Source organism: Bufo bufo, chromosome 1, assembly GCF_905171765.1.
Source record: "Bufo bufo chromosome 1, aBufBuf1.1, whole genome shotgun sequence".
In the NCBI taxonomy this organism is placed as follows: Eukaryota; Metazoa; Chordata; class Amphibia; order Anura; family Bufonidae; genus Bufo; species Bufo bufo.
The window spans coordinates 273,329,110-273,356,489 of NC_053389.1; the positions used below are offsets into that span (position 1 = coordinate 273,329,110).

General features: G+C 45.5%; 1 protein-coding gene across 2 annotated transcripts in view; it reads right to left on the bottom strand.

The window, feature by feature from the left end:
- Window positions 1-27,380, bottom strand: part of BTBD11 (BTB domain containing 11) — a 230,005-nt gene that overhangs the window by 32,310 nt on the left and 170,315 nt on the right. For both annotated transcript variants that reach the window (XM_040439449.1, XM_040439440.1), the window contains 6 exons: window positions 14,933-15,085; window positions 11,529-11,694; window positions 10,829-10,918; window positions 8,411-8,512; window positions 2,818-2,911; window positions 1,802-1,937 (listed from right to left, as the gene is read on the bottom strand). In XM_040439449.1, coding sequence (XP_040295383.1) covers window positions 1,802-1,937; window positions 2,818-2,911; window positions 8,411-8,512; window positions 10,829-10,918; window positions 11,529-11,694; window positions 14,933-15,085 — 741 coding nt within the window. The remainder of the gene's footprint in view (window positions 1-1,801; window positions 1,938-2,817; window positions 2,912-8,410; window positions 8,513-10,828; window positions 10,919-11,528; window positions 11,695-14,932; window positions 15,086-27,380) is intronic.

A 27,380-nucleotide genomic window follows, 5' to 3' on the forward strand; every position in this document is an offset into this window, starting at 1 on the left:
ACGGTTCACTGTGACAGTTTTGGCCATGTAGGCTGGCTGCATGCCCTCTTGCGTACTGGCTGCAGGCTGACTCCTGTGTATGCTGGTTGCTTGGGACTGCATGCAGGCTGCGGTGTAGTGTGTGAACCGTGGCCTGTGTTTGTGGATTCCCGTATCTGCATCTCTGTGGCTCATATCTCTGGTGCCGTGCAGGCTGGCTGCATGCGCTTTGTGTACTGACTGTGGGTATCCCCATACATGCTGGTTCTGCAATGAGTGCTGGCTGCGGCCTTGTGTGTGAACATGGCCTTAGTATGTATGCATTTCTGTTGTATCACGGGTTGTTTGTGCTCTGGTGTACTGGCTACGGTGGACTCCGTGTATGCTGGTTGCCAGGGGCAATGTCCAGTACTGTAGCCTGTGTGTTCACTTCCCTGTTCATGCAGGCTCCCCTTCCTGTTTGTTTCTGAAGGGGTTAACTTCCCCTGGTCTGTTCCTGGGTGTGGCTTATCAGGTGCCCTCATTATGCAGCTATATCTACCTGTGAGCTATGGGGCTTGGGGTCAGTCTATCTTCTGTCCTGTGCCTTACTGGGTGTAGCCCCTTGCTGCTCACCCAGGGGGGGTTTTGCCATCTGCCCTTGTTTGTGGTGTCACCTGGTAATGCATTGTTGTTATTGCCCTGTCTGATGTCCTGTACCTGTTCTGTGCTGGTGTTTGATGTTATGTCCTTGCCTGTTCTGTACCTGTCCTGTATGATGATGTTATTGCCTTGTCTGTTCTCCTGTATAGGTTCTGTGATATGTTTATGTTATCTTGTCTGTTTCATGTTTGCCTAGCAGTGCTCTTAATGCGTCTGTTAGCTTGGCAGTGCTCTATTGCTTCTGAATCTTCCTGTCCCTTGTCCAGCCTGGCAGTGCCTACTGCTTCTGATTTAGTCAGTCCGTTCGTTCTCTGTCCTGCAGTGCCTTACTGTTCCCATCCAGTGTTTGTCCTCCCTTCGTGAGAGGGAGGATCTCTAGTCTGTGTGGAGCTCTGCCTGAGACCACCATGCTTCCATTCCGCTTGGGGTCCAGGCATCTGCTTCTGTGCTGGTTCCCGTTCGTCTTGTTGTCTGTTCCATGTCCTGTTTTTGCTTAGGTTCCAGTTTTGTTGCCTGGTTCTCTGCAGGTAGGGGCCAAGTGTACTGGGACCTTCCTGGAGGTGAGACCAGTGAGCCCTCGGCCCAGTTCATCCCAACCATCAGGGGCTCTGAAAAGAAAGGGTCTCACTGGTTCTCCGCTCTATGGGTTTTGCCCCGGTCTGCCGATGCACTTGGTTCTGTGGTAGTGCTACCACTATTGCCTAACCTGCTTACTGTCATGTGCTTTTATTACACGTTCTCTGTGGGTCCTTGGTCTGTTTTTCCTGTGTCCTGTTTGCATTACATTCCGGAGGTCTACCTTGACCCATACCACATATAACCCATTTTATTTTTTAGTCCAACATCCCCAGAAAACAGCTGATTTAGCAGGGGAGGCCACAGCCAGCAAGACAAGGTTATTCATGTAATGACTTGAGTCGCTACAGCAGTGGCTCCTACATGATAGAGGGGAGCCTCTTCCAACATGTTTATATATTCTAATTGAAGAGACAACCCCTTTATGAAACTCTACTGTGGAGAAATTTGTGGAGCATTTTTAGTAGAAAAAAGGAGATCTAGACCCACAAGATCTTTTTTGTCAATGTCAATCTTCTCCTTGGCAGGAAGTACCTCTTCAAGCATTTAGTGAACAATGAACATTACATGTAAGAGCCTGAGTGGTAGTGTGTATCTAAATTACCTATGCCCGTGTGCAGCAGCCTGGCTGAAAGAATTCATGTCTCCTTGAGGTGCTGTAGAAATTCCATTCCTGTACATTGTTCCTATCATGGGATCCCCTCCACGTTCCAGCAGCAAACTCACAAGCTCAAAGTTTCCTGTGGGCAGACAGGGTTTAAGATATTTAATCAAGTAAAGACAGCCAGTATAACAAGTTGAGAAAAAAAACATTGCATGACCAAGAGTGTACAAAGAGAACATGGAGCCATACAGCACAATGTACTATGGAGCTCTTTCCATGTGTTGGTTATCCACCTGACCAGTCATCCATTGCAGGAGAGAGGGCTGGTGGAAGCCTCCTTTGCTCATAAGGCCTCATGCACATAACCGTATCCGTAGCCATTGAAAGTCAATTTAAATATGCTGCAACTGTGCATTTATCGCGTTATAATACTACTACATCTGTATGTGATAGGGCAGTGATGGCGAACCTTTTAGAGACTGAGTGCCCAAACTACAACCCAAAACCCACTTATTTATCGCAAAGTGCCAACACAGCAATTTACCCTGAATACTACAGTCCAATATAGTACTTTATCATTTAGCTATAATAGCCTGCCTGCATTCAGTGCGCCGCCCTGCGCTGGTGAATGGCAGAAAAAGTCTAAGGCATATTGGTACACCTTAGACTTTTTCCAGGGAGCGGGTGCCCACAGAGAAGGTTCTAAGTGCCACACCCGTACCATACTATGATAGGGTTTCCGTTCCTCAGTCTTAAGGTGACCACACATACCCACTCTGGTACCTCTGGGAGCTCTCTGACTGATTACAATATGCATAGGTGTTATAACCATCCTATTTTCCTGCAAAATGGATCTCTATGCAAATGGGTCCCAAAATTAGGGTTTTGTAAGCGTTTCTGAGCAGACTGGGGGCAAAGTTAAAAAATGTCTTGTGAGCGGAGATTCAAATGTTGTTAAGATTTTTCAGAAAGGGCTGTATACATGGTAGTAAATGTATGCCAAGTCAAATACTCGCCTGCAGCGGCTGCCAGTTGTAAAGAAGTTTCTGAGTAATTTTCTTCACCTGCTTCTAAAGATCCCTCCACATTAGCACCTGCATCCAAAAGCAACTGGAGAGAGAAGTACATGCATCATTCATGGAAACTGGATGTGAATCTATCTAGCATCTGATGTAATAAACACATTTATTTTTTGGAAGTGCCGTGAAATTTTTCTTTTTATTATTACCAGGATGTTGGATCGCTTCCGCAGCTGCTGGCACTCCGTCTCTACACCTTGTTTGCTGTGCTGCCCAATACATTTTTCTATCTATCTATCTATCTCATTTTGGAAATTGTGGGGATTCGCTCTGGTAGGCAGGGTAAGCGGATGCAGAACAGAGGCAAAAAAAACTGTTTGTAAAGCAAAACTTCACACACAAGGGAAAAACAAAGCAACATTTTTTAGTCTTAGTGTTCGTTCACACAAAGGAAAGTCCAAAGAACAAAACAATCTCCTTGTTTGCAGTTTTTTCCAGCGGTCCACAACAGGCTTTAGGGGGCCTGTTTCCCCAGCATGCGGATCTCAGCCCTCTAGCATGGCGCCATGCCTCAGATCCCAAAACAGAGACAACTTGCTGCTGAGCCCAGCTGTCTTTTAAGGACAGCTAGCTGTTGTCAAAACCCGGACCGGCACCTAAAATCCAGTCCGGTGTTTGACCCCACCTGGCTGCAGATCAGCCCAGCAGCACACACTGGGAGGAAAATACCTGTCCTCCAAGACCATACCCTCCACTGTGTCACATCCCCCCCCCCCTTTGTTAGACCCTGAGGGGGTGAACACTCGCCAGGACAGGGCATCCGTGTTTCCCTGTAACCGGCCTGCCCTGTGTTCCACTGTAAATCTTTGGCCTGGCTCATTCACCTAAGGGGGGAGTGGTCGGTCACCAAGCGGAATTTTCTCCCCAACAAATAATAGCCCACTTGAGTGCCCACTTGATAGCCAGGCACTCTCTCTCCACTATACTGTACCTGGTCTCGGCCGGGGTGAGCTTACGGCTGAGGAAGACAATGGGATGCTCCTCCCCATTGACTTCTTGGGACAGTACAGCACCGAGGCCCACCTCGGAGGCATCCGTCTGTACTATAAATTCCGCCTGATCATCCCAGCAAACCATCACGGACTTATGTCCCTTCAAAAGTCCTGTCAATTGCGCGGCTATCGTAGCAAAGTGGGGGACGAACCTCATGTAATAGCCAACCATCTCCAGGAACGACTTTACTTGCCTAGAGGTGACAGGTCGGGGCCAATTCCTTATGGCCTCTATTTTGTTTACTTGGGGTTTGATGACTCCGCGCCCAATGACATACCCAAGGTATTTAGTCTCTTCTAACCCTATTGTGCACTTTTTTGGGTTAGCGGTCAAGCCAGCTTTCCTAAGGGAGTCCACCACAGCCTGTACTTTAGGTAGGTGACTTTCCCAGTCAGTACTGTGGATAACGATATCGTCCAGGTATGCCGAAGCGTACCAATTTTGTGGATGGAGTACAATGTCCATTAGCCTTTGAAATGTGGTGGGAGCGCCATTTAGACCAAAGGGTAATACCTTATACTGATACAGCCCCTTTGGTGAGGTGAAAGCCGTTTTCTGCTTGGCAGCCTCCGTCAAGGGTACCTGCCAGTACCCTTTGGTGAGGTCTAAAACAGAGAAATACCGGGCTTCACCTAACTTCTCAATTAGCTCATCCACTCGGAGCATGGGCTATGCGTTTAAACTTGGAAACCTCATTAAGTTTGCGGAAGTCGTTACAGAATCGTAACGTCCCGTCCGGCTTGGGTATTAATATTATCAGACTGGCCCATTCACTTTTTGACTCCTTGGTGACGTCTAGCCGCAGCATTAGCTGCACTTCCTCCGAGAAGGCTTGTCGCCGAGCCTCGGGTACCCGGTATGGCTTTAACTGGACTTTTGCCTGAGGTTCAGTGACAATGTCATGGCAGATTACGGAAGTGCATCCAGGGAGGTCCGAGAAAACATCTGTGTACCGATAATGAACTCCCTGGCCTCCTGAGGCTGTTTAGAGGTGAGGCTGTCAGCAATTTTTACTGTGGCAACCGCTTCCCTTGCATCAGACAGAGGGGCCGGAACCTCTTCTGCTAGAAAACCCAGCCGCAGGCTGTCTTCAGTACAGGTCTCCCTATCTTTCCAAGGTTTTAGTAAATTAACATGGTAAACCTACTCCGGCTTTCTCTACCCTGGCTGGTGTACCTTGTAATTTACCTCTCCAACTTTCTCGAGTACCTCGTAAGGCCCCTGCCACCTAGCCAGGAAATTACTATGCACAGTCGGTACCAGAATCAAAACCCGATCACCCGGGTTAAAGATCCGGACCCGGGTCTGCCGATTATAGATCCGACTTTGTGCTTGCTGAGCTGCCTCCATATGCTCACTAACAAGAGCTAACACTGTCTCTATCCTTTCTTGCATCTGGGTAATGTACTCAAGAACACTTTTGTGCGGAGTAGGTTGCTGTTCCCATGCCTCTTTGGCTACGTCCAACAAACCACGAGGATGTCTGCCATATAGCAGTTCGAAGAGCGAGAACCCAGTAGAGGCCTGGGGTACCTCTTGCACAGCGAACATGAGATAGGACAGAAGAAGGTCCCAATCCTTCCTATCTTTAGACACCACCCTTTTTAACATGGTTTTTAATGTTTTGTTAAACCTCTCTACCAGACCGTCCGTTTGCGGATGGTACACGCACATCCGTAACCGTTTGATATGCAGCAACTTACAGAGCTCCCTCATGACCTTGGACATAAAAGGGGTCCCCTGGTCAGTCAGAACCTCTTTAGGTAGCCCCACTCGTGAGAACATCTCCATTAGCTCCTTAGCTATGTTTAGCCGATGTATGTCGCAGTGGCACCGCCTCCGATGTGTTGGTGTCCTCTAGCGGACTTCGGCACTGGGCCTACGAGGTCCATAGCGATTCTCTCAAACGGTACCTCGATGATTGGGAGAGGAACCAAGGGACTGCGGAAAAGATGCTGGGGGCTAGTTGCCCTGCAGGTCGGGCAAGACTTACAGAATTCATCCACCTCCCTAAACACACTGGGCCAGTAAAACCGTTGTAGTATACGGTCCTGTGTTTTCTGCATTCCCAGATAACCCCCAAGAACATGTTGGTGGGCTAACTCTAACACGAGTTTGCGATAAGCCTGGGGCACCACCAACTGTTCAATGGGTTTACCCCGCAGCTGGTTTACCCAATACAACATATCCTGATGAACCACAAAACGGGGGAACACCGACTCTGCCCCAGCTTGTTGATGTTCACCATCTACTATTAATACATTTTCCCAGGCTCGGGATAGGGTTGGGTCCCTTCGGCCTCGGGTTCCCAGGGTTCTGGCCTCCCTCCGGAGCAAGGCCACTCTGCTGGGGTTACCCCTGTCTCATGGGCACCAGTCACCCTCGTAGCAGGCCACAGTGCTGGGAAACCCGGGAAGTCTATAAGTTTGTGGTGTAAGTTTGTAGCAACTGCCACTTCGTGAGTCTACCTGCCGGCCCCCGTGGTTAGAGACACCAGGGTGGTGGTATAGTCTTTCAAGTCCCTATAAATGCACATGACCCTGATATTCCGGCCAGTATACTCAGCGGACCGTACCGGGGGAGCCCTTACTAGGGCAGGGCCTCTGCTGGATTGTTCCCCACTTTCACCTGGCACAAGTGGTCTAGAGTCTCTGGGGTACTTTTTGCACACAGCTTCCTGGCATATAGCGACTGACGGTAGCCATAGTTAGGCTACTTTCACACTGGCGTTTCTGGATCCGCTTGTGAGATCCGTTTCAGGGCTCTCACAAGCGGCCCAAAACGGATCAGTTCAGCCCCAATGCATTCTGAATGGATAAGGATCCGTTCAGAATGCATCAATTTGGTTGTGTTTGGTCTTCGTTGTGTTTTTTAGACGGTCACTAAAACGCAGCTTGCAGCGTTTTGGTGACCGTCTGACGATGCGTAGCCAAACTGATCCGTCCTGACTTTCAATGTAAGTCAGGACGGATCCGTTTTGACAGACTTTTTTTTTAATGAATAATGCAAACATATCTGTTATGATTGGATACAAGCGTTTGCATTATCAGTGCGGATCCGTCTGTGCAGATATAAGACGGATCTGCACCAAACGGGAGTGTGAAAGTAGCCTTAGTGGGCTCAACCCGATGGGGAAAGTCAGCCCTTACATGGCCAGGCTCCTGACACCGCCAGCAGACTATTGGAGCCAGGTCCGCAGTGGGTATATCTTGAGCGGGTTTTATCAGCTCAAACCTCCGGGCCGGGGGTGGAGATTTCCGGGGTTTGACTGGCCCCCTCCCGAAAGAACCCCCTTTTAGATTCCTGGTAGCCTCATAGCATTTCACCAGGTCCACCATCTCAAGGGCATTGCCAGGAGACACCTGGTCGATCCAGTGCTGGAGAGGGGGTGGCAAAGCCCTCCAGAACATATTGGCTAACAGACGGTCCAGCATAGCAGTGGGGCTCAGCACATCAGACTGTAGCCACTTTTGCAAGTGGTGAAGCAAGTTATAATACTGGGGTCTCGAGGGCTCAGCCGGGTTGAACCCCCACTGATGCACCTGCTGGGCCCGGACCAACACATTCACCCCCAGTCTTGCCAGAATCTCACCCTTGACTTTCTGGTAGTCAGCCGCTTGATTGTCCATCAAGTCGAAATATACCCGCTGGGAATCGGATGTCAGGAACAGAGTGACGACCTCAGCCCACTGGTCACAGGGTAGATTCTCCCTTGTGGCCACCTTCTCGTACATAGCCAGGTAGGTTTCGATGTCATCTGATGGTGTCACTTGGGGATCGCCACACAGACCGCTTTCCGGACATCATGGACACTCTGGGACGCTCCTGCCGCCTGTAAAGCCATCACGCGTTGTAACAGCAGCTGGTTTGTATCTTACTGGTGTTGGTTAGCCTCCACGAGAGCTTTGATTACAGCCTCCATTTTGTCACGTGACACAGGTTTGAATTTAGCTGGTTTAATCCAGGACATCCAGCCGTACCCGAAGAACAAAAATATTTCTGCGTTTACGCCAGCCTCACTGCGTGTGCCCGCACCAGGCCACCTATTGTGGGGATTCGCTCTGGTAGGCAGGGTAAGCGGACGCAGAACAGAGGAAAAAAAACAGTTTGTAAAGCAAAACTTCAGTGTTTATTCACACACAAGGCAAAAACAAAGCAACATTTTTCAGTCTTAGTGTTCGTTCACAAAAAGGAAAGTCCAAAGAACAAAACAATCACCTTCTTTGCAGGTTTTTCCAGCGGTCCACAACAGGCTTTAGGAGGCCTGTTTCCCCAGCGTGCGGATTTCAGCCCTCTAACACGGCGCCATGCCTCAGATCCCAAAACAGAGACAACTTGCTGCTGAGCCCAGCCGTCTTTTAAGGACAGCTAGCTGTTGTCAAAACCCGGACCGGCACCTAAAATCCAGTCCGGTGTTTGACCCAACCTGGCTGTAAATCAGCCCAGCAGCACACACTGGGAGGAAAATACCTGTCCTCCCAGACCATACCCTCCACTGTGTCACATAATGTAGAAAGTAAATCAGCCTTAATTATACCTGTACAACAGGAATATGGCCCTGGAGGACAGCAAATGTCAGTGCAGTCCAGTGACGGGTTTCAGGATGGACGGATGGAAATTTATGAGCTGTGCTTGGGACCTACAACAAAGATATTGAGTTATTAAATACAGTAAATGCTCCCTGGCACCATGTAATGACATCATTCCTTATACTGAGCCGACAGTGTCCTTTTATACCTTTCCTTTTAGCTATAGATAAACTATTGCTTTACTCATAATGCATGACAAAGGTTTGTGTTTTTTCCATCTAGCATCACTTTTCTCAGGATACCTCAAGTCAGTAGAAAAGGTAAGGTCACATCTGTACTGTATCAGTGGACCAGCTGACGGCTTACAAAGGGTCTGAAACGCGCGTGAGAAAAAACTGAATGTGGTACCCAGACCCGAATCCAGACTTTTTCACTGAAGTTCATGTTTGGGTTAGGTGTTCTATTCATTTTATTATTTTCCCTTATAACATGGTTATAAGGGAAAATAATAGCATTCTTAATACAGAATGCTTACTAAAATGTGGCTTGAGGGGTTAAAAAAATAAAATTAACTCACCTCATCCTCTTGTTCGTGCAGCCGGCAATGTCTTCTTTCTTCTTCTTTCAGGACATGCAAAAGGACCTTTGATGACGTAATCGCGCTCACTACATGGTGACGTCGGCGCAGGTCCTGCTGAATGAAGAAAGAAGGATCTTCTATCTTCATTCAGCAAGACCTGCGCTGACGTCACGGCGCTCACCACATGGTGAGCGCGATTATGTCATCAAAGGTCCTTTTGCAGGTCCTGACAGAAGAAGAAAGAAGACATTGCCGGCTGCGCGAACAAGAGGATAAGGTGAGTACATTTTTTTATTTATTTTTAACCCCTCAAGCCACATTCTGTAATAAGAGTGCTATTATTTTCCTTTATAGCCATGTTATAAGGGAAAATAAAACAGTAAATTGACTTTTATCAATTTACTAACATCATCTCCTAGCAACCATGCGTGAAAATCGCATTGCATCCACACTTGCTTGCGGATGCTTGCGATTTTCACGCAGACCCATTCATTTCTATGGGGCCTGCGTTGCGTGAAAAACGCAGAATATAGAAGATGTTACGATTTTCACGCAACGCACAAGTGATGCGTGAAAATCACCGCTCATCTGAACAGCCCCATTGCAGTGAATGGGTCCGGATTCAGTGCAGGTGCAATGCGTTCACCTCACTCATTGCACCCGCGCGGAATTCTCGCCCGTGTGAAAGGGGCCAAACTGGAAAAAAAGGATCTGCTATTTTCCCAGAATCACCCTTGTTCATGGTATTGTAGCTCAGCCTTAACATTCAAGTGAATGCAATACCGACCACCATCCATTGACATTGGTGGAGCTGTTTCTGATAAAACAGCAGATCCTCTTTATTAGGGCCTATCCACACAACTGTATTTTTCTGTCCGCTTCCGTTCCGTAATTTTGCGGATAGGATGCGGACCCATTCATTTTAATGGGGCCGCAAAAGATGCGGACAGCACTTCGGTTCTGCGGCCCCGCAAAAAAGATAGAACATGTCCTATTGTTGTCCATTTTTGTGGAAGAGAATAGGCATTTCTATCTTAGGGAAGGATGTTCCGATCCACAAAATGCAGAACACACGCGGCCAGTATCCGCAATTTGCGGTCCGCAAAAATGGATACGGTCGTGTGAATGGACCCTTATTCCAAGACCACTCCACCCCATCATTATCATACCAGCTATACATTAGGCAGTCAGGGACATGCATATTTAACAAATTGTTGTCCGATTCTGAAAATGGGAGAAGTCAACTCTGGAATCTGGAATATACTGAAAATGTCAGGAAATGTGTAATATACGCAAAGCAAACCTCTGCAACACAATAAATGCATAATCCATGGTTAAAATACCTGGTGCCCTCCTATTTAAACTTTCTGGTGCAGTTCCTCCAATTCTCCGTCCGCTCTTCATTTCAGTAAAATGGTCACCACAGTTTACCAGACTACCTTATGCACGCTGGGCTGTGGTAGTCTGAGACACTCCCCCCTGCAGTTGGATGACTACCAAAGCACAGTGTGAATAGAGTAATCTGAGGAAGCTGGTGGTCATTTTATTTAAATGGAGAGGGTACTGGGATTCGGAGGAACTGCACCAAAATTATTAAAACATGGGAAATCAGTGGTGCGGAAACAGTGCAGAATCAATTAAGGAAGTATACCATTCTTTAGAGTATCAACCTGAAGACCATATTATTCTTGACATCAAAACCTAGACAAAACGGAGACCAGCAACATTGTGAACCTTAGTTCAGCTATGTATGTGACTGAAGGACCTTAGTGAGACCTATCCCAGTGTCCATGAATGTCTTCTATGTAGCTAATATGAATTCGTCATAGCAGTTACACTTTCTTACCTCAACGTTGAGTTCGGCGCCTGCATCTAGGAGCATCTGTACCATAGCTTCATCTCCTCTGACACATGCATACATTAGTGGGGTCATCCCCTACAAAAGCAGCAATAAATGACACTCATTAATATAAATGAAACTTGTCATATTCAGATTCATTATGCTGAAAATGTAATCACAAGGCTGGAATCAAACGACTGTAGTACACATAAAGATCTTCACCATTGTGGGTGCAGAGCAGGAGGACCCAAAGACCAATGACACACAGCAGGTAGGGGTCCTGTTACAGATTCTGCATTAAACATACTTGTGTGGGACATGCTACTTTAGAAAACTACAAATCTTACTGAGGAAAAATCCTTTTAAAGCCATAGTAGGACAAAGCGCTCCTGATATCCTTAGCATTATGTCTTGCAGTAGTTTTGTGACTATAAGTTGATTTATTAGCATAAGTTCCAAAGTAACAGCAATGTGGTTCAACCCACTAACTATCAAAGCTACAGAGAACTGACTGGCTACAGCATAGCATCTTCCACTGTGGCCTAGATGCCAAGATGGTGGATTCTCCCCACCTCAATCTTCTTCTGATCTTAGGGTCCCACCAAGATCCTTTGTGTGAGCCCTGGATTTTTTTCCCCCCATTCTGTCTTAGCATACCTCAAGACATGTCATAACCTTTAAGTCTATGAGATGGCATCCTACTTACTTGTTCACTCATACTGTTGATTCCTTCGGGACCAAGTAGGGTCACTGCTTGCTTGACCAGGTCAGTCCTACCACAGTTGAGCATCCTAAATCCAAGATCCTGCTTAAACTTCGCTTCTGTGGCTACTGCGTCTAGTTTGCGAGACGCACAAAAACAGTCATCGGCCCTGCAGAGAACATAGACAGGTTTACTCATAAAAAGTGCATTATCGTGGTGACCGTATTCCTGTTCATGTACCATGTAACAACCATATCAGGGGCATCGCTATAGGGAAAGCAGTCACTCCTAGGCTCAGGTACAGGGAAAGCAGTAACACATAGGCCTAGGTACTTGAGGGGGCCCGAAGGAATTAATTATTCTCATGGGACTCATATGGGTCCCAATCAATAGGATAATAGGTTTGTATTATAGGGTTACATGGCAGTTCAGCTTGAATGCGTCATATCCATATTTTCTTACATCTGATTTATGATGTGACCTCATGCATCTCATATCTAAATCCATCTTCAATGTATTAGATTTTACCCTCCGGGAGTACAGGCTTTGTGCAGAGGAGTAGGGTGACAGGCTCATTTTTATGTTGGCATGTACGGCAAATATACTTAATTTCCTGCCCCAGGTCGACTGTAGTGGAATGTACCATATTGATTATTCATTATGAACCAAGGACTTCTATGTGTCTCAGATTACAGAATGGATGTTCCCTTTCATGTTCAAGTAAAGGCAACACTGCCTAGTTAACAAAACGGTGACAGACATTTTGTTCTGAGCTGGAGCCATTTTGTGATCACTTCTAATGATTTCTTTGTTTGTAGTGTTTTTAGGCTGCAACATTGCAATAGCAAAGCAAGGAACATTTTAAGCCTCAAAAGAACTATTTTATTAATAATGGCTCCACTTCTTAGGCTACTTTCACACTTGCGCTTTCCCTTTCCGCTATTTAGATCAATCATAGGATCTCAATAGCAGGGGAAAACGCTTCCGTTTTGTCCCATTCATTGTCAATGGGGACAAAACTGAACTGAACTAAACAGAGTGCCCCAGAATGCATTCCGCTCCGTTTGGTTGCGTCCCCATCGAGGACAGAATAATGCTGCAAACATAGTTTTTCTGTCTGCGATGTGGTGCGGAGCAAGATGGATCCATCATGACTCACAATGTAAGTCAATGGGGACGGATCCATTTTCTCTGACACAATAGAAAACGGATCCGTCCCCCTTTGACTTTCAGTGGAGTTCATGATGGATCCGTATTGGCTATGTTAAAGATAATACACTAATACAACCGGATCCGTTAATAATGGATGCAGACGGCTGTATTATCAGAACGGAAGCGTTTTTGCTGATCCATGACGGATCCAGGAAAAACGCTGGTGTGAAAGTAGCTTAAATCTGGTATTACATAGGAAATACATGCATTGTACTGCAATATTCAAAATAGCAATAGGGTCCCCATTGAAGCTGTGTCTTCTACCACTGGCAAAGGCCCACATCTGGAGATTTGGATTTCTGGACTTTTATCCATAAATGTCCATAAATCTGTAATTTAAAGGGGTTCTGCACTTTGTTTAAACTGATGATCTATCCGCCGATCAGCTGTTTGAGAAGGCAGCAGCGGTCCAGCAGCGCCGCGGCCTTCTCACCGTTTACCGCAGGCACAGTGACTTCACGACTAGTATCACTGGCCTGGGTGCGGCTGAGCTCCGTTCCGTGGAATGGAGCTTAGCCCCGCCTTGGCCAGTTGATACAAGTCGTGACGTCACTTGGCCAGGTGTCGGACCCCCGCCGATCAGATGCTGATGATCTATCCAGGGGATAGATCATCAGTTTAAACAAAGTGCAGAATAGATAAAAAGTTCAGAGATTCCGTTTTTAATACCCAAACCTTTCCCCCTGGAGGGAGCAGGCCACACTTCATTATGACTCTTTTTTAAAGGGTTTTTTCTTAAGGTGGTCACATGTTAGTCTAAAGTTGATCATAATGGATGATGTCAACAAAAAGGATGGTTTGTTGGATCGAATTTAACAACGAATGATCATTTTGGCTGACCGATGACAGACCATTGTCTGAAAAGATGTCAGCTGTGTTTGAAATATCGAATGAAAGATCTTTTGTACATAAAAATGTTGTTCATACATCTTTCTATGAAAGATCTTTCATCCATCACTTGGTTCAATTGAACATGTATAGCCAGTCTAAACAACAGTAACCACCAATATGGACTAAAGTGTGTATGGCTGTGTCTGCGAAACGATTGTTCACCAAATGATTGTTTGTTCAACTGCTGTTCAACCATCAACCAGCTTCTATCCAATGAGTTGGCCACTTTTAGTTTGTGGGTATGCTTTTGGGCCCTAGTAGGCCAATACACTCATGCCTGATAATTGGGCCATATAATTGAGCAGCCGATGAATGAGAAAACACTCGTTTATCAGCGTATGGGCATCTTTCATCGGCAGCACATGTCCCTGTTTAATCAGGAATGTGCTGCCGATAGTCAATAGAACACAATGAGGGAGAAATGACCGCGGTAGCAATCGTTCCACCCACATTCACTTTGCATCGGCCTGTGTAATCGAGCGTGATGGATGTGTTTCACTTTGGGCCCTCCACATTCACATTGTGGTGTGGTGTAAGGTGCCTCTTACAAAATAAAAAGCCTATCCCACTTTGGTCCAGCAACTGTTTTCTTAATGATGAGCTGATAATAGCAGGACTGCACTGCTGGGACCACTAACTATCAGCAGCTATTGCCTGCGAAATCAGCCACTTACTATTCATTTCCCCTGCAGCAATGCTATAGAGGAAATGAAGCATTACACAGACTCCAGCGACATCTTTGTAGTACACAGGCATACTGTTTTTTCACCGAAAAAGAAAACTAATCTTTGTAGTGCTCCCATAGCTAATAGTAACCACTTCAATTACAACATATGGAAAGAAGATTCCCAAAGTGGCTAATCCCTTTGAGTGGTTTTTAGGGAAGTCCTCTCCTTAGGGCTCCATTCTGTTAACTAAATGTGAGGTTTGTGTATAGAGCTGTTATTTTATTCATTTATATCTTCTGAAGCTCTATATAAAGAGATTGTCATCACTCCCATGTGCCCATAGTATAAACCCCAAAGGAACCTATCCGTGTGTTTTTGAAGTGTGAGAGGAGAGCCCCACAAAGGCAGAACATACAGTTGTTGCCCATGGTCAGGACCCCAGTGCTACAAGTCAAAACTGCTAACCACTGAGCCAGCATGCTGTCCACTGGGCAACAGGTGACTTTACAAAACAGCAAATACTGATGGGAAAAGGGTCAGTATCTCCCACAAGACCCTTCCAGTATTGGTGTAGGAATGGAGGACCTTTAACACGAGAACTCCTTATAGAAAGTAGATTTGCATGGAAGCACATACTTTAGCTGCCGTGGTTCACAGTCCACACCAGGAAGTAGAAGTCGAGCAGCCTGACGGACATCATCGCTATCTACGGAGAAACTGCGGCGGTATCCGGCATGAGCTACGGCAACACGGATCCATTCCATTAAAGGTGGGAGCATCAGGAATGGCCTGTTATGAGAACAAAATATAAGGTAGTTAGCGTTACATTCCAGAATTCTAGCCCTGTCTTTTTTACATGTGATAAGAAAATTGATCTCAGCTGGCGCCCGTCTTGTGGTTGGCAGCATTCCCACACTGCAATGCATTCTCGGTAATTTCCAGCTGACAAAGTGCTTGACAACCTGTGTACAGTGGGCGCTGTTTCCTCAATAATGTAACTCTATGCACATGTTCTCAATAAACACTGCTTTGTGGATCATACCATTTGATATTAATACAGATCAACTTGTATTTTCATTAATCCTCTCCTGAAAGCACTTGTCATATGTGATGATGTCATGACTTAATTCAATCCAGATATAATGTTAGCTCTGGGGAGGTATCACTTTCACCTACACCCCTGTATACATTTTCCTTGAAAAATAAAGGAAAGTTAACATGTATATACCATGAACACCTAAAAGGGAATGACCAACTTTAGACACCAGGTCATTTTTACATTCAACTTGTCTTAATACGGTATATCTTTATAGCAGTTGGAGCCCTCTTTTTGTGGCAATCCTCTATATAGACATAAAGTTAAATGCTGCAAGTCATTCTGTCTGTAGCTACCATTAGGGGGAGCTTAGACATTTACTACACTCAGCTTTATTAACCGAGTTCAAAGTACCGTATAACCACTATACAATAAGCTCCTTAGCTCTCTCTAGTGGCGGCTTCAGGAAGCTAGAATGTTCATACAGTGAAACCTTCTTTGAGGCAGCAGTCCAAACCTATATTAAATAGTTATCTTCTAGAGAACCGCTCTTCTCAAAGATGATGATGTCTGTCACCGGAAGGGTCTGGTTAAGGGCTTGTTCGCACGACCGTTTCCCCTCCGTGCCCATGCTGTGGAACGCAAATTGTGGTTCACAATGCATGGGCACCGGCCGTGGGGCTGCCACATGCAGATCGCGACCCCATTCACTTGAATGGGGTCTGCGATCCGTCTGTTCCGCAAAAAGATAGAGCAAGTTCTATCTTTTTGCGGTGCGGAGGCACGGAACAGAACCCACGGAAGCACTCTGTAGTGCTTCCGTAGGGTTCCGTTACGTGGTTCCGTTCCGTATCTCCGGATTTGCGGACAAGTGAATTGGCCCACTTCCATGATGCGGAATGCACACGGCCGGTGCCCCGTGTATTGCGGACCCGCCGTATGCGGGCCACAATACGGCAACGGTCGTGTGAACAAGCCCTAAAGGAGTAGTCTTCTCAAAGAAGTGGTTATTCTGAGAGGTTTCCCATAATCTTAAGTCTTTGTCTATGCAGAGGATGTATTTAGAAATTAATGAGCCCAGTAGCTCGGTCCTATTTCAGTCTAAAAAGTATTTTTAAAGGGGCGATATTCATTTTATTGATCATGTTCTGCCCATTAAGCTGCAGGACACTCAGCTGACCATTGCAGGTCCATCTGGACCCTGCATCTGTAAACACTAGTTCTCAGGCTCAGAATGTTTCCATTTACTGACAGAAATCTTGAAAATTGTAGAAGAGTTAAAATTCGAATTATATTTGAAAGATATATAACTTTTTTTTACTCTACATAAGAATAGCAGAAACCCTTTTATTTACTTCAGGAATCAAGCAAAAGATTCATCCCAGGTCACTACCATGTACCCAAAGAACTGGAGTTTATTTTTCTTTTGAAGACCAGGGGCTAGTATTGCTAGTGGAAGCTGATGATCTGTGGTCATGTACTGTAAAGACATGTACTGTAAAGGTGGTCATACACATTAGTCTTTTGTCAGCGAACCCACCGAGAGTGACGGTTTCGGCTCACACTAATTTGTATGGGGAGCTCCCAACTCTCCCTCAACAAATGATGTCAGGGAAGACAAGGGTCAGACATAATGAATATTTTCTCCAATCCTTTTGTTCTTCCTGGAAATAAGTTGCCACAAGAAGTTTATGGTGGCTGCTTTCTCTGCTCTCCCCATAGAACACACATTTACACGTCGTGTATGTGTATGGGGAAGCTGGGTGGGATTTGGTATCAATGATATCAGCGAAATGTTGATTTACTGGAAATAATTCCATAAGATCTATGAATCTCTCATGAAATAACCTTTAAGTATTTATTACAACCTTGTCGTTCATTAACAGAGAGATGCAAAGACAGTGATTGAATTACAAAGGTCAATACTAAACCACTCTATAGTGTTTAACACACCATCACTTTATTCCTCTGCCCAGGAAAACCAATGTTCTAGCCATCACTGATGAACACTTCAGATCACTTAACAGCACCTTCAAGGCAACCTTGCTGAAATATTCAGGAGCTAAATATGTGTTACACTCACAAGCAGAAATCCCGTCTATATGACAGCTTATATAATGACCACGTCTGTAGACAAGGGAAACCCCGATGGGAAAATTATGACCTTGACAAGAGAGATAAAGACACAAAAGTATAAGATTTGATGGGATCTACTGTATATCTACTGTATACGGACATTTTGTTACTATTTTTAATAAGCTCATAAAGACACAAGTAGCGGAGTTATAGAATATTGACTTACACAAAGAGCAAAAACCCCTAAAATTTTACTTTTAATAGTATAAAATAAAATATAATTAACCCTCACATAAAGACGATAGCTTATAATAATCATAAGTCTACAGAAAAACTAGTGTGACACTAGATATACCAACAGGGCTGTCTTTAACGCAGGGCAAAAAGGGCAGCTGCCCCGGGCCCAGTTGCTCCTGGGGGCCCAAGACAGCTGCCTCTTGAGCCCTGCTGGCCACTGGTGACGTGGGGGACCACGGCAGGGAACATGGAGATGAGCGCTTCTATTGCGGAAGAGCTCATCTCCATAGTCATCTGTATCGCCATCCTCAAGGCAGCGATACAGATGGAAGTGCTGCAGGGGGGCAGGGGAGGGAGAGGCGTCTCCCTTCCCCGTTCCTCTGATAGACTGCAGGCACTAGGCCTGCAGCCTATCAGAGGCCGATGCAGGCGGCCCGATTACGTCATCATGCCGCCTGAGCCATATAGCGTAAGACACAGGCCGGAAGAGGCCTGCATCGCATCGCTGCCAGCCTGATGGAGGTAAGTATAAGTGTTTATTTTTTTTTATATGGTACTATTACTGGCACATGATTGGGGGGCATCTATGGGGGCACCTGTTACTGGCACATGATTGGGGGGCATCTATGGGGACACCTTTTACTGGCACATGATTGGGGGCATCTATGGGGGTACTTGTTACTGGCAAATGATTGGGGGCATCTATGGGAGTACTTGTTACTGGCACATGATTGGGGGGCATCTATGGGGGCACTAGTTACTGGCACATGATTGGGGGCATCTATGGGGGCAGTTGTTACTGGCACACTATTGGGGGGAATCTATGGGGGCATCTACTGAGGCCACAAAGAAGGGGTATTTTATATGGGGGAAGGAGGACAGGAACACTACGGCGGCTTCTTCTAAAGGCCACAAAGAAGAGGTATTTTATATGGGGGGCTCTGTATAGGGGAATTTTATACCTGGGTACATTATGGTGGGTACTATGGGGAAGGGGAGAGAGGAGTACTATGGGCTCATCTATGGGGGGCACTTGCAAATTATGGGGGACACTGAGGGTATCTACTGGGGCACTATATATGGGGCATTTTATACTGGTACATTATGTGGAGCACTAGGAAGAAGAGGGGAGAGGAGCACTATGGGGCCATTTACTGGGGCACTATGGGGACATTAGCTCAACTGGGGGCATTAAAAAAGGTTGTTTTTTTTGCACTGGCACATTATAAGGAGAATTATTACTACTGGGGGGCATTATGATGGGCTTTTTGTACTACTAGTATGGGCACTATGGGAGCATTATTACTTCTGGGGCACAGCGGGGACATGTTGGGGGCACTGTAGGAGCACGATTACTACCATGTGTGCTCTAGCAGAGAATTATTCCTATTGGTGGGACTTTTGGGAGCACTATTACTGTAGGGGCACCTTGGCACAGTATCAGCTTACCACAATTATTTTTGGGGGACGTTATGTTTACACTATTAGTGTCAGGGGCACTATTTGCTGGGCGCAGTTATTTTAGGGCACTGTTTGCAAATAATTATTGAAGGGCACTATCTGCATGGTACTACTATTATCAGGGGGTTTATCTGTTTCTGCAGTATAGTATTGGGGAGCACAGCAGCACAGTATTGGGGGTGGTAGGATGATTTGTCAAGAAGATGGGAGGATGATGGAAAAGTAGTAAACTAAGATTTTGTTTGTCAAACTGCAGAGACGAGAAATGGCTGAAAAATGGTGGTCTGGTCTGAAAGGAGAAGATGATGAAAAAGAACATCTACATCAAAGAGATGTCACTGGATGTAAGAGGTATGTGGCGCTGTATTACCCTGTATGTAGGGGTGGATGGAGGGGTTATTAGTACAGAACTATCTGCACATTGAAAAAAATAAGTGCTAAAGATGAAGAAAAGGATACTGGCTGCCTAGATATTCACTATATCTAGGCTGCCAGTATCCTTTCCTTCATCTTTGGCACTTTTTGTCCCCTGATGAACCATTATCATCTTGGATGGTAAAACGCGTCGGGACTCAGCTTGACAAGTGTATTTAGGGCTTTCTAGGGCATATTCCATGGTTTAGCCACCGAGAAGTGGGGTCGCCCCTTTCGGGGCGGGTGCTCCGCTTTTAGGCAGGGATAGCCTAAAAAGGGACACCTAGGGACAAGTCATCTCCCGACCACTTCCACCCTTGTGACTTCATAACCCGATGCGTGTCATTCTTTAATCTATATAAGCTGTGGATCTATCCATCAAGCAGCACCATCAAAAGGGACACCCAGGCACAAGACATCCAACCCGGTGGGCGTTATCTTCCCAAATCACAGTAACCGTGAATTACTTCAACAAGTGGCACCACGCAAAAATCACGGGAACCGTGAGTAACCGCACCAAGTGGCCCGCACTGTTTACGTGTATGATATATTATGCCCTAGATAATCCTATTTACTTTTTCCAATTATATCACTAGTTGCTATCTTGGAATATCTAGTATACCGTGTCACACTAGTTTTTCTGTGGACTTGTGATTATTATAAGCTATCATCTTTATGTGAGGGTTGATTACAACCAAGTAGGATCCATCTTAGTATTGGTATTTTCCCTTAGCTCTAAAATTTAGGATCAAAGCCTAGGCAAGTCTTCCTTCGATCCACTGTAACCCTGCAACATTCTGGTGCTCACCATATATCGTACCTACCCTCATAACCTGCAACATTAGGATGCTCGCCATAATAGAAGTATCTGCATGTGTTCTATAGAGCCCCTTTAACTCTTAGGCCCCTTTCACACGGGCGAGTTTTCTGCACGGGTGCAATGCGTGAGTTGAACGCATTGCACCCGCACTGAATCAGGACCCATTCATTTCTATGGGGCTGTTCACATGAGCGGTAATTTTCACGCATGACTTGTGCGTTGCGTGAAAATCGCAGCAAGCTCTATTTTGTGCGTTTTGTCACGCAATGCAGGCCCCATAGAAGTGAATGCGGCTGCACGAAAATCGCAAGCATCCGCAAGCAAGTGCGGATGCAGTGCGATTTTCACACACGGTTGCTAGGTGACGATCGGGATGGGGACCCGATCTTTATTATTTTCCCTTATAACATGGTTACAAGGGAAAATAATAGCATTCTGAATACAGAATACATAGTACAATAGCGCTGGAGGGGTTAAAAAAAATAAAATAAAAATTTAACTCACCTTAATCCACTTGCTCGCGCAGCCCGGCTTCTCTTCTTTGCTGTGTACAGGAAAAGGACCTGTGGTGATGTCACTTCGGTCATCACATGGTCCATCACATGATCAATCACCATGGTAAAAAGATCCTGTGATGGACCATGTGATGACCGGAGTGACGTCACCACAGGTCCTGTACACCGCAAAGATGAGAAGCAGGGCTGCGCGAGCAAGTGGATTAAGGTGAGTTAAATATTATTATTATTATTTTTTAACCCCTATTTTTGTATTCAGAATGCTATTATTTTATAAGGGAAAATAATAAAGATTGGGTCCCCATCCTGATCGTCACCTAGCAACCGTGCGTGAAAATCGCACCGCATCCGCACTTGCTTGCGATTTTCACGCAGCCCCATTCACTTCTATGGGGCCTGCGTTGCGTGAAAAACGCACAAAATAGAGCTTGCTAGGATTTTCACGCAACGCAGAAGTGATGCGTGAAAATCACCGCTCATGTGAACAGCCCCATAGAAATAAATGGGTCCTGATTCAGTGCAGGTGCAATGCGTTCAACTCACGCATTGCACACGCGCGGAAAACTCGCCCATGTGAAAGGGGCCTTAGTCCCACTGACTAACCAGAATGGATGTTAATATTGCTAGAAATCAATGAAAGTGAAGAGTCCGTGTCAGAGATATAACTGACTTTAGGACATTGGGTTTATAATACAATAGGGGCATTAAAGAATAAAGGCCGCTTTTATCTTCAGTGATAGCTCTGTCAGATACTATTAGCCGACAGCTGCTGTACGACAGTGAATGTGGCTTTGTCAAAAGGACAGAAAACACCTACTTCAACTCAAGTAGCTATTCACTCACTGTATCTCTCTGCCATTCACTCCTTATCTCTGAGGCTTGGGCAACTGATAAGAGCGACATAGCCAGATAAACTGGATTGCCACTGATATATAGCAAACACAAAGACGATTTTCAGGATTCTTTCCATGGCACTACATGTACTCTCCTGTAGTTTCTGATACTCCTGTGACCTTGCTCTTTTACCCTGGTCTCCTTGATGGTACTTAAAGCAGTGCTATTTTTCAACTGGACAGAGTCCTACCAATCCATATATTTCACTGATACTAAGCATGTTATGGCTGTCAATGATCATGTTCAGGGCCAGAAGAATAGTTGAGAAAGGGTCCATTCACACGTCCGCAGAATGGGTCCGCATCTGTTCCGCAAATTGCGGAACAGGTGAGGACCCATTCATTTTCTATAGGGCAGGAATGGATGCGGACAGTACACAGTGTGCTGTCCGCATCTGCATTTCTGGAGCGCGCCCCCGATCTTCCGGTCCGCGGCTCCGGAAAAAAATAGAACATGTCCTATTCTTGTCTGCAATTGCGGACAAGAATAGACAGTTCTATGGGGGTGTCGGCCGGGTGTATTGCGGATCCGCAATACACTACGGACGTGTGAATGGACCCTAAGACTGGGACTACACACAAGTCTCTGACAAGTTGCACAGCCAAAAACTTTTGTGCATCTTGCTGTCAGATGACTATTTTAGAGCTGTGATATGGACAGACAGATAGCAGTCACACCTAACTTCCTTTGCAGTCTATGACAGCAAAGTCGAGGAGCTGAATTTTTGTGATTACCATGCCATGGTCGCTATAGGTAAGGGCTTGCCACATGACTCTATTGATCATCACTTGCCTAAGGTCTAGAAGTTCTTTAAAGTTGATTAACAAGGATAATATATGGCTTACACACAGGGGCGTAGCTATAGAGGGGGCAGAGATAGCAGTCACTACCATGCCCAGGAGCCTGAGGGGGCCCAAAGACCCTTGTGCCACATAAGAAGACACCGGTATTATAGAAAGTGCATGCTGGTCAAGTAACACTTCTGGCTGGAGGGAAGGGGTTAGGTCAAGAGTTTGGCATCGGGGATGCCGTTTCACTTTTTGCCTCAGGCAGCACAAAGGCTATGTGCTTCCCTGGCCACAAAGCACTGAGGGAAGGGGGCCCAAGCTGAACTCTTGCACCATGGCCCATGAGCCTTTAGCTACGCCCCTGCTTTCAAACCTAGGACAATATTATATAAGGTCAATACAGGAGCAAAAAGGGGGTAAAGAAATTAGAAGGGTGCTACAATTACCGTACACGGTGTGGTCAGTAGAAATTGGGGCCAACAGAAGAGGGCCAAACATGAGAAACATGGAAGACTGGGCTTTTAAGATATAAGCTGGGACAGTAATTGATTCCTTGAAGAAACTTGATAATTCGCCAAAGGTAGGATTTTTTTTTATCCCATCCAGCTAACAATCTAATATTTTCTTGGAATGAATGGGAAAAATAGGGTACATAAAATCCAACTTTTTCCCCACACATTTATATGTAATTCTTCTGCAGTCATACCTTGTCACAGTAAACCATAATCATGCAACTTCATTGTCCAGAGCCTGCACTTGCATATACCATTAAAAAGCTAAGTCATTACTTACTGATGGTACCGTGAGGCAGTAACAGGCCTTAAATATGAAGAGGGAAGCTATGCGTCTCCTAGGATGGTGCAGGAAACCTATCGGAGGAGATGTATGGTATGATTTGCTGTGTTTTCCCCACGATCACCTGGCCTGAGGTGAGGCCAGGTGCGATAATCACTTGGGAATAAAGCAATCCTCAGTGTGTGAGAGGAGGAGTTAGGTCCCAGGGAACAGACTTGCAGAGGGCCTGTGTGGTCCCAGCCAGGAGGGCTGGGGGCCAGAAGGCTGAGGAAGCCTGGGTTTGAGGGAATTGAGAAGGAAGCCTGCAGTGGCTCTGTGTGGTTCCAGCCAGGAGGGCTGGGCGGCCACAAGGCTAAGGAAGCCTGAGGTTGGGGGGACCCAGTGATGTCTGAAGAAGAGAGGTGTCGCACAGTCAGAGTCAGAAGGACTGCTGGACCATATCACCCCAAGGTACAGTCAGGTCCATAAATATTGGGACATTGACACAATTCTAACATGTTTGGCTCTATACACCACAATGGATTTGGAATGAAACAGACAAGATGTGCTTTACCTGCAGACTGTGAGCTTTAATTTGAGGGTATTTACATCCAAATCAGGTGAACGGTGTAGGAATTATAACAGTTTGCATATGTGCCTCCCACTTGTTAAGGGACCAAAAATAATGGGACAATTGGCTTCTCAGCTGTTCCATGGCCAGGTGTGTGTTATTCCCTCATTATCCCAATTACAATGAGCAAAAAAAAGGTCCAGAGTTAATTTCAAGTGTGCTATTTGCATTTGGAATCTGTTGCTGTCAACTCTCAAGATGAGATCCAAAGAGCTGTCACTATCAGGGAAGCAAGCCATCATTAGGCTGAAAAAACTAAACAAACCCATCAGAGTCTTTTGGGGGGGGTTTTGCACCCCGTCACTCAATTCATTACTTGCAGGAGTAATTATGGGGTCTACTTGGTCACTTGCCAATGCGGAGCCTTTTATATAGGCAAAACTATTCGCCCCCTATTTGAGAGATTTAGGGAACACCTAAATTCTCTCAAAACAGGAAAAGGTTGCACCAGGCTCATTGAGCATGTATGTAATGAACATGGAGGCAACCCACAGTGCCTCTCTTTTGTGGGGATAGAGCAGGTGCCAATTAGGTCCCGAGGTGGGCACTCCTGCAGAGAGAATCCGCATGGATTATAAGAGCCGACGCCGTGGGTCCTTTAGGACTTAATGACAGGAATGACCTGAGTGTGTTCATTTAAATCTCCAGTCTTACCGCTGTGAGTGTGTTAATTGTATTCAGCTGGGCTCGACCGTATGGGCGGTAGAAAAGAAGTCTAAGCGTCGTGGTTGCTATGACGACTAGACACAGTGACGAGTATAAGATGCGCCTGTGAGCGCTACTCAGTCACTGGCCTGATGATGCGCAAGTTAGCACGAAACGGCCGTTGCCGCTGACCTCAGCTGTGTCTTACCGCACCATATGCTCCAGCCCGAAGTGCCTGTCTTAACTTTTGTAAGAATAAAGAACCGTCTATCAACGCTGGTGAGTGCCGCCTGCTCTATCATCTTCCATATTTGCATACTTATACTATTGAGGTCGTGCACCACCGACAGTGTTAAAGTGACAGGTGCTGGGGACCGGGTAATCATTACATCTGTAACGTCTGGCAGTGCCGCCTATCTCTCTTTTTCTCAAATCCCTGCAAACCCATCAGAGAGATAGCAAAAACATTAGGCGTGGTCAAAACAACTGTTTGGAACATTCTTAAAAAGAAGAAACGCACCGGTGAGCTCAGCAACACCAAAATACCTGGAAGACCACGGAAAACAACTGTGGTGGATGACCGAAGAATTCTTTCCCTGGTGAAGAAAACACCCTTCACAACAGTTGGCCAGATCAAGAACACTCTCCAGGAGGTAGGTGTATGTGTGTCAAAGTCAACAATCAAGAGAAGACTTCACCAGAGTGAATACAGAGGGTTCACCACAAGATGTAAACCATTGGTGAGACTCAAAAACAGGAAGGCCAGATTAGAGTTTGCCAAACGACATCTAAAAAAAACCTTCACAGTTTTGGAACAACATCCTATGGACAGATGAGACCAAGATCAACTTGAACCAGAGTGATGGGAAGAGAAGAGTATGGAAAAGGAAAGGAACTGCTCATGATCCTAAGCATACCACCTCATCAGTGAAGCATGGTGGTGGTAGTGTCATGGCGTGGGCATGTATGGCTGCCAATGGAACTGGTTCTCTTGTATTTATTGATGATGTGACTGCTGACAAAAGCAGCAGGATGAATTCTGAAGTGTTTCGGGCAATATTATCTGCTCATATTCAGCCAAATGCTTCAGAACTTATTGGACGGCGCTTCACAGTGCAGATGGACAATGACCCAAAGCATACTGCAAAAGCAACCAAAGAGTTTTTTAAGGGGAAGAAGTGGAATGTTATGCAATGGCAAAGTCAATCACCTGACCTGAATCCGATTGAGCATGCATTTCACTTGCTAAAGACAAAACTGGAGGGAAAATGCCCCAAGAACAAGCAGGAACTGAAGATAGTTGCAGTAGAGGCCTGGCAGAGCATCACCAGGGATGAAACCCAGTGTCTGGTGATGTCTATGCGGTCCAGAATTCAGGCTGTAATTGACTGCAAAGTATTTGCAACCAAGTATTCAAAAGTGAAAGTTTGATTTATGATTATTATTATGTCCCATTACTTTTGGTCCCTTAACAAGTGGGAGGCACATATGCAAACTGTTGTAATTCCTACCCTGTTCACCTGATTTGGATGTAAATACCCTCAAATTAAAGCTGACAGTCTGCAGTTAAAGCACATCTTGTTAGTTTCATTTCAAATCCATGGTGTATAGAGCCAAAAATGTTAGAATTGTGTCGATGTCCCAATATTTATGGACCTGACTGTATTTCGCTGCTTCTACCAGGATGACTGGTGGGTTGCACTGGTCACAGCTAGGGGGCTGTCTAACTGAATACCACAGTGTGAACACTGACCTAGAGGTGAGTTAGGGAGACCTCTGTATAGTGAGTGCCTAGCCGGCACATTGTGAAGTGAAGCTGCGACTTTATTGTGCCAAGTGACGCCAAACTGGGAAGTGTGAAGTGTTGTGTGACAAATAAAGAACTGGTTGAGCTTGAAAACCCCCTGTTTGATGAGAAGTCTGTCATTGCCAACCCCTGAGAGAGAGATCGGTCCCTTACAGCACTAAATAAATCAGAGGGCAATTCCATTCACAAATGAAAGCATTCCGTTCTGTTCAGTTGCGTTTTGTCCTAATTGACAATGAATGGGGAAAAATCTGAAGCTTTTTTTCTGGTATTGAGACCCTATGACGGATCTCAATACCGGAAAATATTAACGCTAGTGTGAAAGTAGCCTTACTGAAGAATTGTAGACCTGAATGTATAGGATGATTTTCTTACGGTATCTGAGACGAATAGCTTAAAAAAAAAAAAAAGATTCTAAACATCCACTATTCAAACTAACTTAAAAAGATGTCCCAAATATTCTCCACCTCCACTGTGACAGGGGGTGGATGTTGCATGGCAACCTCTGTCACAGTACAGAGCACAATTTAAAATCTGTCTGGGCACGTCTCCAACATCTTTTTTTTCTCTTGTGTTGACTTGCATCTGTGCACATTTTAAAGAGTAACCCGAACAAATCTCAGCTCCTTCCAAAATAAACCGCAGATTTAAGTGGAATGAAAAAAGTGCTTACTCTGTAACCAACCACGTCCCACAGTGGCTTCTCAACAAATTCTTAAATATGATAAATCTAGTATAAAAGGAAACAAGTACGATGTTAATAAAAACAAAATAACAAAAAGGGAAAACAAAAACATGGGTGGTGCCTATAACAACCAATCAAATTTCAGCTATTACCAGTAATATATTTTTTTAAGGCAGAGTCCTGATTGCTTGTTGTGCACAACTCTCTCTCACTTTTCACATAGTTTTATACATTTCCTAACAATATTCTATAAGAATCGAAACAATCTTTCATTCACGTCTTCCTTAAAAAAAAAATCAGT